The sequence below is a fragment of the Poecilia formosa genome, unplaced genomic scaffold (assembly GCF_000485575.1).
Source record: "Poecilia formosa unplaced genomic scaffold, Poecilia_formosa-5.1.2 Scaffold567, whole genome shotgun sequence".
Taxonomy (NCBI): Eukaryota; Metazoa; Chordata; class Actinopteri; order Cyprinodontiformes; family Poeciliidae; genus Poecilia; species Poecilia formosa.
In genome coordinates, this window is record NW_006800506.1 from 107214 (window position 1) to 120339 (window position 13126).

At 37.4% G+C, this 13126-nt stretch overlaps 1 protein-coding gene across 4 annotated transcripts in view; it reads right to left on the bottom strand.

The window, feature by feature from the left end:
- sema6cb (semaphorin 6Cb) overlaps positions 1 to 13126 on the bottom strand; it is a 117552-nt gene that overhangs the window by 46820 nt on the left and 57606 nt on the right. For all 4 annotated transcript variants that reach the window (XM_016665320.1, XM_007540856.2, XM_007540855.2 and 1 more), the window contains 4 exons: positions 12449 to 12505; positions 12103 to 12204; positions 3267 to 3357; positions 1546 to 1668 (listed from right to left, as the gene is read on the bottom strand). In XM_016665320.1, the coding sequence (XP_016520806.1) occupies positions 1546 to 1668; positions 3267 to 3357; positions 12103 to 12204; positions 12449 to 12505 (373 nt within the window). The remainder of the gene's footprint in view (positions 1 to 1545; positions 1669 to 3266; positions 3358 to 12102; positions 12205 to 12448; positions 12506 to 13126) is intronic.

Sequence of the window (13126 nt, forward strand, 5' to 3'; positions counted from 1 at the left end):
TAAAGCTCACAGATACTGCACTGAGTCAACCTACTGGATCCAGTCAGGTGTGGAGATCAGTTTTCCTAAATATAAATGAATGTGGATGGTGGTGTGGAGCCATTTGCATCCAGGACAAGCAAAGGAGTGGATGCACTGTGTAAGGCATCTGTGTATCCCTACAAAGCTGTTGCATCTAACAGCCATAAATCTGTACAATAACAACGTTAGGGCAGATTTTCATTACATTTCCAGCCACCAACAGAAGTTATGACTTACTTCTAATACAGCTCAGCTGCATGAGCAGCCTGAGAGTGAATGTTGTAAACACAGGGCACTGAACCTGGACTGGTGCTTATTAACCACAATAAAGACAACAATGCATGAGGTGCCAGAGCAGCAACAAGTGGTGCAACTTGTCTTAATTATCAGATGTTATTCATTTCTCTTTAACCGTTTAGTTCTTCCAAGCCAGTGCTTTTAGACAGAAGTAACGCCACTGTTTTGAAGTACTATTACTGTGAAAAATGAACAAATTATTTAGACTTTATTTTTAAATGCATTAAATGTGTTTTATTTAGAGGGCTGATTGTACTGTGGACCCCAGTCTATTGCAGGTCAGTACTCATGGATTTATTTGTAGGTTTCTCTGTCAAAAGTAACTTTAAATTGTTTGCAGAAAATCCACCGATTTGCAGACTTTTTCATAGAGCATTATTTAAAATATCTGAAAGAAAAAAAACATGTAGGGACGTTGAATTACACAAGCACAATACTACTTGACATGTTATTCACTGGCATTTTGATCCATTTTCCTTTTTGCCGTTTGGTTGTGCTCTATGAGTAGAAACAAGAAAGACCATGGATGTTAGCTTTTGTGGTAGGGCTAAGATGATTTGCACTGTGTATTAATGCATATTACAGTAAATTTGATACATAAACTATTAAAATACACATAAATGTTTTAAAGTTGGTCTCAGGTAATTGCAGATTGTAGTGGCAGTGGCCTATAAATCCTGTGAATACCAGGAATCCACTCTACTTATATCACTATTATTAATGAAAATGGTAAAATAAGTTGGTAAATTTATTCATAGTCTCCAACTGAGTTGTCTTGGAAACTAGGACCAAATGGTAGGAATAAAGCATGCAGATAAGATGACAATATTCAGGCTTATTCCATTTTAATAAGTGAAATGTACAATCAGTTCTCCTTTTAGATAAAATAGGCAGCGTACTTTACATTCTGTACTTTTATTCATGTTCAGACAGGCAAATTCTAAGAGCTATGAATGTGCTTCAAATATTATACAAGTACAAATGAAGAAGTAGAGAATTAATCAGAATAATCAAGAAAATAACATCCAGACATCTCATCCAAGGCAAGTCATTTTTATCAAAGCTTCTTGAACCTGGTTCCACAAAACAGATTAATGAGCAGCAAAAAAACCTCGGTCAGTCCTGGAAATTATTTACAGATTTGGACTGATAATGTTGACAAATGGAACAAATGGAATGTGACTGGGTCATTTCACAGCAGCCTAAAAATCACATCTGGATGATTACCTCGGAGCCACTTGGAGTCGTATTTGACTGTACGCAGAACAGGACTACTTTCTCCCAGACTTCTGTAAATGACTGCATCGCTCGCCAAGAAGTCAGTCATTGTTGCAGAGTAGAAGTCACCACCTGAAGGACACAGAAAATAAAAAAAAAAAGCAGAGACTGAGATGCACTGTTGGGGAGCACAATTACAAAAGAGAACCTGCTTGGCTTTAAATGTGTGTTTTGATCAGAGATGGCTGCTGATGTTCTTTAAAAGGAGGCTGAGTAGAGCAGATGTAGGCGAACATGCCAGTCTGAATAGCAGTAAGTGTGAACTTTGCTCAGATGTCAGTGGAAACCTGGCAGCTTTAGAGCGCTGCCTTGGCTCTCGCTTCTTTCCCGACTTTGACCCCAGCATGTTCAGGGTGTATCAGCTTTCTTTACTGCTAACTTTAGCAAAGAGACTGTAAATCCAACCACAAATAAGAATCGTAAAGAGGAAACTATAAATTATCTCTGCTGAAGAGCCAAACGTTGAAACTAAAATAACACTCTTAACCACACAAACCGTCAACGATGTATTCTACTCGTCTTCGTCAACATGTACTTTAAATTAAACTTCATATTTTGTTTCTTATTGTTTTATAAAGTCAATTTAATAAGAGTGACAAGATTTCCAGATAAAAAATTTTGCATTTTGTAACCTTAAAAGAAATTTGTCTTGCTTTGCACAATCCAAAAACTCTAAGGGATACATCCTTTTCATCACTTACTGATTATTTATTGGTGAAAAACGAAAAAATTTAACAGGTTGACTGAAATATCCATTCAGAAAACCAGCCATTGTATTTTCTTTAAACTGTGTTCATTAACACTCAATTTAAAAATTTCAGCCCATTTTTAGTCTAAAGAATTAAGCATCATTCTAGCGACTAATCACATATAAATTGTAAAATTATACATTTATTGGAGAATTATTAAAGCATAGTTTAGCTATGAAGCATTTGATTTTTATTTTGTAAAAGCAGAGAAATGGGTTATTTCTCTGACATATTAGGTATTTAAACCATCTTAGGTTTGGCTCTATTCAAACACTGCAGTACACAAAGAAGCTAAACCTGGAACTAAATATTTAACACTGATTTCATGTCCTTTAAAAACAAAACAAAACATAAAATACCTTCTTTAAGGCAGAAATGATGTTAGTATTACTAGTAGTAGAAGCCATAACATTAGTTCAAAGGTTTTCTTAGACTGCCATACTTTTTAGGTGTTTGTGGGGTTTCCTTCACTGAAAATGACATATGCCTAAAGAAATACATGTTGCAAGTCATAGAAATACTCTCCTTTCTTTATTTCACATTAAAAATCTATGAGGCATTCAGTACTGCATGGCCGAGAGTGAGAGCAGCCTGTTTCTCACAGGATGGGCGACTGAACTTGGTTCAGACTCAAAATATCCTCAAGCTAAATTTCAGAATAGTAGCTGAAAGGTTCTATAAACTTTACACATCGTCATCGAAGTTCAGATTCTGGGAGCAAATCCAAGGTTTCTGTATTTCCAAAATGTAGGAAGTATAGGGAGGAAAACTTAATACCTTCAGTGTGACAGTAGGTGTTTTGTTCTTAGCCTGACCTGTGCAATTAAAATGCACTGAAACCAAACGGGAGCAGTGGTTGTTTATTTTATGAAGGTTTTATTTTGAATTCACTGAAATTAATGCCCACTTTGGACCACTGACCTGCGAAAAGGCCGACATTAGACTGGCGGGATTCGAAGGGACATCGAGCCTGTCCCACTACCTCCTCGCCCTCCTGCTCCAGGGTCGACATCTTCAACAGAGAGAAAGCTTAATTAATCAATCAGTCAAGTTATCTGCATAGCACATTTCAGGGGCAAGGCAGTTCCAGCTGCTTTACATAGTAAAAATTGAAAATGACAAAGTTATAATGAGACCACATACAAAGTTTTAGGCCTGGGGGACAAAAGCGAACATCAGCACAGCTCTGCATTGTGGCTGCAGCACTGATGGCAAAGAATCAATTTGTCCTGTATATCAAAAATCTGAAAGAAACGTGGTAAAACGTGTAGCTGAATATAAAGGATGAGTACTAAATCAATCTGCAGTAGTAAAAGGCAAAACATGCACCATAAAGATTAGTTTTATTTGATGCATTATATGTGGGTCGTTTCCATAAAAGCAGTGTGTGCAGGTCCTGCTGCTCAGGCAGACAGGCCAGTTTATCTCCCGGCCGCAGATATTAAGCTGCTATTTTCCAACCTGCTGTTAACAAGGTTGTAAACTTCAAATACGACAATGCATGAAACCCAGCAGTGTGTGTGTTTGTGGGCTGTGAAAGCTAAAGGAACACAGAGCTGGTTGAACGCCCTTTGTGGCAGGAAGGTGACAAAAATATACACATACTGCACATTAGTAGCCCATTAACACGTTGCGTTAGTAGTCATGTAAATCTGATTGACACATTTGTGTAATTACTGCTCTATTGTTATTCTTTCTGCAGATTAAAATAATTAATTGAGGTTCTATAGAATACAAAGGTTATGCATTCAATATTTATAAAACAAAACCAGGACTGTGGAAAAAATAAAATAAAATAAAGCTAATAAAAAGTGGATGGGCATTGTGAATAGTGATGTTTAAATTTGGTGCAAATCATAACTTGGATCTGATAAAGACACATTTTAGGTCACTGTTTTAGTATTTTATCATTATAAGTAATTAGCATTAGTTTAACTCAAACCAGTTCTGCTGTTAGAACCTCAAAATAAAACATTTGACATCTATGCGCTGGATAAACACCAACAACATTGTGAACCAGACTTAAAAATATATGAAATACAAGACAAGATCTTCACCTTCATCTCTGTACAGCTTTAAGAATTCCAACTGCGTTGCAAGTTTGACTTGTTTTGATGAAAAAAAAGAACATACTGCACTATTTCCAATTTTATTGTACTCTGCTCCACTGAAGCATCAAAGGCAAACTTTGATTGGATTTGTTGAGGTTTTCACAAAACCATGTTTCAAAGTTGCAGAAATGAAACAAAATGTATACCACAGATTTCCAAATGCTTGATTCCAATGTTCAGGATGTAGCAACAGTTAAAGGGCAATTGCTCACAACTGCAGCAATATCTGGTTTGTCCTCTGCAGAGCAGCTTTACTGAAGACGGTGAAGGTCAAGGTGCTGGTGTCTAAATCTTTAAGTCTAATCTAACAAACTGCTGCTATTTGAGTGTTCATGCTAAGACAAAGGCAGGATCTTGCAAAAACATTTATACACTTTGAACTTCACCAATTTTTTCCACATTCCCACATCAAATTTCAAGATACTTGGGATCAAACTCAGAGTGGGAGAAACTCTCACTGCCCCCAGTTACAATTTGTAAGGCTGATTAGGTGTTTCAATATGTTGCTATTGAAACACCCAGCACCTTAATGCTGCTCCTCGCATGAGCAGCATTAAGGTCTGGTGGAAACATGTTTATTTTATAAGAAACACTTCTATAGGTGCATTAATATAAGCACTGCTTTAATGGTAAAGTAAAAGAATATGGTTTCAAAGTTGTTCAGAAAGTGTGGTGTGCACTTCGGGACAACTGCACTCTGCAGAGCTAATTATAACCATTGATGTGTTCCACAAAATAAAGTCTAGCAATATTTAGAAAGTTAGGAGAAATATTTCAATAAAGACAGAAAGTTCTGCAGTTTACACTCCAACCTACTGTTTTTGAAGGGATTTTTCCTTTGTATTGAAACAGGGATCAACTGTATTACACAGACTTCACAACGACTCAGAGTTTAGTTAAATAAAAATACATTCAGAAATTAGAAGTGATAGTTCTGCACATTTGTGAAGACACCGCAGGGTCATTAGACACAGCACAGAGGAAGACAGACGGTTGTAACGCTTTAAGATTTTGTTTCATCATTAATGCATGCTGACGACAGCCTTTCTGCTGTCTACACACCAGCTGTCTCAGCAGCCTGGGCAGCAAAGCTGCCTATTCATAGACAGGCATCCACTCATGTCTTTCACAGCCACACAAAACTGATTCAATCCCCCACTCTCCTGCACATGTTTTTTCTGTGCAGTTTCAGGAACAGATTCCTTGTTATGATTTATATTTCTTCCCTCCTTCTCCAGCAGTCTGAACAGCCATCTCTCCTCCTTTTTCAGACGAGGGAAACAGATGAGAGGTGCGAGGCGAGGGGATGTTTTGGTAAAGCTGTAAATCAGCCGCTCCTTTTTATAAAGGGAGAGTCTGTGGCAGGAAGATGATAACGTGTGAATATAGGTCGAAACGCAGCCCTTTAAACATTTTACATCAACTTCTCTGCAGGACCGCTGGCACATCTGAGCCAGAGTTTGATTTTGGAGAACATTCAGGTAATGTCAGCCTGTGGAGAAGCTCTGCTTACTTCATAATCCCTCAGACTGCTCCGGGAATCGGATCAAAACTATGAAATGTTGACACTATGACCTCAAAAACATGTAGAAAAAGTGGTAGCTTAAAAAAAAACACCTTCTTTAAAAAGTTTAAAGATTAATATTGACTAATTTGGAAAGTCTGTAACACATAAGTAAATGGGTAGACGTTATTTACATGATGTGCTGTGAAAGAGTTGAAACAACCTGTGTAAAACTGAGGGAGAGTTTTTTCCACTGAAGCAGATTCGGTGCTAACCAGGTCTGGCTCTGGAGCCAGTTCTTACCTTGTACTAAAGAAACTGCAAAAAGCTGGAGTGGTTTTCCGTGACAGTCAGCTTGAGCTGAAAAATTATTTTAATCCTTTGTAGTGTTATGAAAACTTTATCTATGCACACCGTTTATATCAGTATTGCTATATGCTAATGTCTCAGTATCACCAGCTTAGTTTCTAAATGCTGGTCTAAGCAACCTTTGGGATTTATGAGCACACTTAGACGTCTCAAACTTTGATCTCCTGCCTCAGTGTTTCACTGGAGCAGTACAAACCGGGTCCAGAGTACAACCAGTTTAAAGGAGGATTTATTTACACACACAGAGTTTACAAATGAGCTCACAAACTGTAGATTCAGCTGTAAAAAGTGATTCTGAGTGCTTGTCTGTGTGGTGCATTGACCAGAAATTATACAGTATTAACTTCCCAGTGACCCCCTTAAACTCTACTGAGTCAATTCATCACATTTTCTATTTTTTTTTTCTTTGTTTATATATATATTTTTAAATTTTTGCAATTCTAATTTTAAGTTTAGGAATTTCCTAAAGGTTACCTCTTTAGACCAAGGCTAACAACTGTGTGGTTGCTGCATAGAAATAAACAGAAGACATAATAGTCTGGACAAACCTCACCTATCAAAACCTGTCTGTGCTTTATTATATTTGTTTTTTTATATGTGGCTCTGTTATAAGTTAAATGGTAAATTGTTTATATATATTGTTCAAACATTAATAAAAAATATCAAGAATATGGTCAGGGCTGAAGCAGAGTAAACATCAAGTGGAAAAAGAGACGTTTTTAGCACTATGTGTCCAAATGGATCTCAAGGGTCGTAAGTGTGATTTTTGCTGGGAGGACACTGGAGGGTTAAAAGAAGGAGAACATGAAACAGTGAGTGTGTTTTCTTTCTATGCCAATGCAACATCATGAAGCTAAGTGTTTTTAGTGTTTTTGTTTCAAATTAGGCCATTAAAAATAATTTAGCTTGGCAGTGTTCATGGATCTCTCATATTTATTGGTTTTGGTCCATATGTTTTCATCAAACTCTGATGAACCAGTTCCCAGGAACAGTGTAAAGATTTAAATGGCCTTGCACTGCCAGAGTCACCACTTATGGCAAAGGAAAACCAAAGAACAGAATCTTAGAAACTGTCAAAGAAACAGCAGTAGCTGCACACCAGCTGTAAACCATTACCTATATGAGATTAGGAAGATATCACAATTATGTTAACGGGTGCCGTTCTGCATATTTTCAACAATATGTGCAACGCCACCCTCAAACCTCAGTAGATGAGGCAAACTGTTTACTTTAAGAATTGCTGAGATATGAGTGTACGACTATTTATCAAGAAAATGTTCCAATCCATCTCACTTTAGGCTTTCATTCAATTTGTGGCATTTATTGAACAAGTCTCCCTTTATCCCATGACTTCAGCATTTACAGCTGGGTTGTCTCAGAGCCAACCTTAAGGCACAAGGTCTTTTTATTTACTCTTCCACAGCCTGTGGGCTTGATAGCTCATGGAATATTGCTGCAAGCTATACTCAGATTAATAGAGAGTGCTTGGAGACAAATCTTCAAAAGATGAAGATGAAAGACAAGCAAAGGTAGCTTTGTTACACCTGGAGACATGGGGCTGCAGATGGATCTCCAATGTATGAATATAGAGAATATTTTGAGAATGAGAACTTAACATAACTATTTATCCAAAAATATTTATTTTTGCAATTCATATGCATTATAGAGTGTGATTTATATATAAATGGTAGGTAGAGATGATATATTTAGTGAAGAGAGGTTCAGCAAACAAGTTATGATTTAATATTCAAGAAGAGACAAATCCACAGGACATAATCATGCACAAAAATCCTGATTCTGTACATAGCTCAGTTTGTAAGTTATTGTTTGAGACAGTGCTGGCATGATTAAAGCTTTCCATTCAAAGTCTCAGGATATAAATCCTGAGACTTGAAAGTAGTCTCAGGATTTATATTCTTCACACAACAGTTGTAATAAAAAGGGTTTACAGTGTATGCTTAGAAAGTTTCAACTGTTGCATATACATGTATTTTAACCATTGCATTAGTTCATATATTTCCTTTTTTATTTATTTATTTCATATTAGTTTCACACAAACTCTTCTTCAGTATTATGAAGTACGTACAAAAACGCTTAAATCTCACTTATGTTTCAATCGATTATGATTTTCTGACAAGCTATATTTTTTTACTGTAAGCTAGGAGCAGATTGAAAGAAATAACTTTAAATCATTAGGTGTTGAAGTAGAAACAAAACACCTACATGGTGGGCATAAATCAACGAATGTATGTTAACGTTGGTGAGAAACTTTCCATGGCAAATGTTTCCTCAACCCAATATAAAGTTGATTAGTTTCACACAAACTATTCGCCTGTGCCTTTGATTCACTTGTGCAAGCTGGAAAAAAAAAACAAAAAAAAAAACAACAACCTTATATTGGGTACCATAACTTTACTATCCACTGTGAAATTCCATATTTTTAGATAATTTTATCAACAAAACATTTTCATTCCAGTGAACTTCTCATCTTCCTGGTAAAGCCACTGAAAGCTGGAGGAAGTAAAGATTCTCACCACCTCCAACACTTTAAACCGGGAAAATCCACTGAGGATGTGGGAGAATTAAATTTGAACTGGGAGTTTGTTGAGTTTTTCTTTTTTTTGCGGTTTTTTTTTTGTTTTTCAGTCTCCTTTGCACAGTCAGATTTACTGTGTATCATGTGTTGTACTCCCTCTTCTAATGCTCCGGCATGAATCATGGTCCAGACGGGTGATGTCACCTCCAAGGCCACGTCATGCTGGATTTCATTCAACAAAAATCAAACCGTAGGAGTTTTTCACAGGGAACTCATCTAGGGATGGTCTCAAATTAAAGCAAATTCATTTCATCTAACCAGCAGCATCTGTGGTTTATTACAGGCATCATCACTGGTAAATAAAGCTGAGGTGAAACTGGCACAAACTTGCTTTTCCCACTCCTACTTTTTTCTGCTTCTTCCTTTCCCACCCTCAGCTTCATTGTGCCAGAGGTGTTAAAGGAGCAACCATCAGCGTATTCTGTGTTCTGTCAACAGATTGCTTCTCCCCGTGTCTCGTTGAGCCAACATATTTTTCACCAACATAAAATACAAAACGTCAGCTGACCATGTAAAACATAAATATGACACCCACAGTGAGTGCTGTATGCTCAGTGCTGACCTGCTGCTAATATCGAAATAACCGCTTGATCATTTTGTTCAGCTAAAAACATCTGATGCTTCATCTATGCCAACAAGAAAGTCTGTTGATGCTAACACTTGAGAACAGTTTCTCTGTATAAGTGCAGAATTTGTGTTGGAATCCTTCCTGTAAATACATTAAATCAGTTGTTTTATATGCACACCGTCAGTGTGAGCTCACAGCTGTTTGGAGGCTGAAGTGCTGACTGACAGAGTTTCTTTCAAGATGACAAATTCTGCAAAGACCGTGGGTCGACCTCACTTTGTAGCAGCTTCTGTGGGTGTCATTTCACAGGAGATTTATTATAACATTAGCTTTTGTTGCTCAGGTCTCCCAAACTATCAAGATGTCCTCAGTAAAGTGGGAGAATGTTCAAGCTGTCTAATCTGATTATAACAATAAAAGCCTTCCTAGTTCCCTTTTGAGCATTAAAGATATTTTTCTGTAAGCTAATGTTAATATAATGTGTCAACAGACTTCCACTAAGCAGCCTTTGGATTGCAAATTGTATGAATACCTTTAAAACTATGATAGACAGGCAGGTAACGTTATGGTGAAATCAGTCAGTCAATGGTGAAATCTTTAAATGCGCAGAATTAATTACACTTAGAGAGAAGATTGTAATTAGAATAATTTTATAATGACATTTAATAAAATATGGCATTTCATTTATTAGATTAAAATGTTACATCGGACCAATTAAAAATCACATGATGTATTTGTGACCCCCAGCTTTACCTGCCTCAGTTTCAAACTTGTCCTTAACAAAGACGCTCAAACTGGGTGAGCAACTATTTCCCAGCTAATTTCAAGATAGATAAATATGTAATAATCTTTATTACAGAGGAAGGTGATGAGATCTCTACCATAACAAATAAAAACAAAAAAAACATGTCAGATTGCAAAGCCATACAGTGTTACTGAGAAACAAGGCCTTCAATACGTCTACCATGTTTGTTTTTTTTAATAATGTATTACTCTATTTTTCATTACCTCCTCAATGTCCCAGAAGAGCCTTGGAACAAACTTTTAGGCACAGCTGAACAACCTTACCATCATTACAGTTAATTTCTTAAGTGATACTGCCTCAAGCTTAAAGCAACGTTGAATCTTTAATAGATTATAAAACAAGTTGGCACGGAAGAAAGGAAACTGACTTTATACTTTTATGTCCCTGATATGGAAAATGCATTTTGCTACTTACTGCTGGGTTAGTGAATTAATGTTAATTGCATCTGCAGTGTGGATTTATAGTTTTGCTCTAAGCTCCATGTTTTGCTTTTGCAATTCTGGTTTTCCAAACATGGCAGCAATTGGTGGAAAAGACCTGCTTGTGAAACAACTTTTGCATTTTTAAGGTCTTTATTTAAATATATACAACTGAATAATATCTTTTTTTGCTTTGTTTTAACAGTGTTTACTCTAAAATAAGAAAACAAACCATATTTTCATAGAGACTTACGGATCCCACCAGCTTTTTCCTGTTTATGTATCTAAAAGTAATTGGGTCGCTGGCACCACATGGAGATTTGCGTTGCATCGGCCACAGAGATGCACAAAAGTAAGCGCTGTGGTTTACAAGTGATTTGTAACTTCTCATTTGAATGCAACAGGGCACTTTGATTAAATCACTTTTTTTAGGCTGTAAGCTAGAGATGATCAAAAGAAATCCTGCTTCTTTAAAAGCACTTGAACAGCCAACATACATCCAAAGCTGACACTTTTTAAGAGCAAATATTATCCAAATCAACTTTTTTGCAGATAAACTGTGTAAATTGGTTCTTAAGTGTGCTATCTTTATATGTTTGTGCACACTGTGATGTGTCTGTGTATATTTGCTTAAATCTGCAGTATTTTGCCAAAAAGCAGTCTCCGTGCTGCCTTCTTTGGGTTGAATGTTGGCTACTACTGCAGGTGAATTTTCCTCCTGGTTAAAACGCTGCAGCTCGGTTGACGTCTACATCAAGGCAAGGTTATGCTTTCATAGAGGGGTTAATTATCTACTTTGTGAAGCATCTTTCTTTCACTTAACTATCAAATAAAGGCCAGGAGAGCCAAAAAAATTGCTTTGAACATGAATATGTAATATGTAGTATTCTCTACACAAAAAGTTCAAACAGATATAATAAAAATGCTTCTGAATCTTCATCCAAAACTGTCAAAACTTGCTTGTCTGATTCACTGTTTACTAAAGGAAATTGATCAACATCAACCTCGCTGCTAAAAGTTATGTGTCAATAGTAGGTTTGTACCAATGCTTATATTATTGAGTTGTCTAGAGGAAGTTTATACTCTATTATCCAGCTGTGTTGTTGTAACTTTACATTTGGACGGAAATGAACCCGTCGTATCCGTCTGTGACCCGAACACACAAGTTATATGTTGAATAATGGTATTTTCACATAAAGGCAGGGTGACACTAATGTGGCAAAAGTGTGTCATTTCCATTTAAAAAGAGGAGAAAAACAAATAACACAGTGCAACTGAGAGCATGCAAGGACACCACCACAAACACAGCGTCTCATTATGGCCCCAAAAGATCACTTATCTGTAATTGAGGCCAGCAGTCGGCACACAGCGGTGCAGTAACCTACCTTATAGTTACGGCAGGTGGGATTGAAGGCATTGGTGCCACAGGCAAACAGAGTCTCGTCATTGCGTGGAACCAGCACTTTGATGTAGTTGTAACATTCATCCTGTCAGGAGGGGATAAGCTCAGTGTTACTGCAAAGCAATAAAATCAAATTAGGTTTTAGCAAGTTCCTGCAAGACACAAACAACTTTACTGCTTAACAGCACATTATTCTAATCTTTAGATTTCTTAGTGCAAACCGTCACTGTGCTGAAAACAGACATGGGCCAAGGAGGGCCGCAGGAGAAATCAGACCAACAGCACAAGTAGAGAGATGAAAATATATTTCTCTAGATCATGACACTCACGCTGTTCTTCCCTCTCACAGTGCACTTCGCCACATCCTTCGTCTTCCAAGTCAGTTTCTGGAAAACAACAAGACAGCCAACTGTCAGCTCAAAGACGAGACTCTTTCTCACCATCTCAGCTTCCGTCGCTCCCAGTCGTTCAAGTGCCATTACGAGACCGCTGTGATAAAAATCTCATTAATTTCAATAAAACTGTTGTGGGAGAAAAACAAACAGGGAAGTATCAGGGACCCCCGCAGCGCCTGAGCGGCTCATCAGTGGGCATCCAAACACTGTGGCTCCTCAGAGATAAAAATCACTCGGAGATAAGAGCGAATCCGTGAGGCTGCGCATACAAGAGGAACAAAAGACTGAAAAAAAAAAGGAAGCTCAGATCACTTTACAGCCTATATGAAGAGGAGTCAATTAATCCCAATTAACCTTCTGGCCAAAAACAAATTAAAAACAATCCTGCCCTCCATCTGCAGACATGAAAACCACTCACACTTTCTGTATCACAGCCTCATACATGCTGAGACGGTACAAAAAAGATCCAGCAACTTGTTAACAAGCTTTGCCAGCCGGAGGATTAAGGCATTCCTCCTCACTGTCGACTAATTTACGGATAAAATTCTCCCGAACCTCCTGTGTACCTCTGAGAATTCAAGCAGTTGTCTACATGTCTGCGTCAATTAAGCT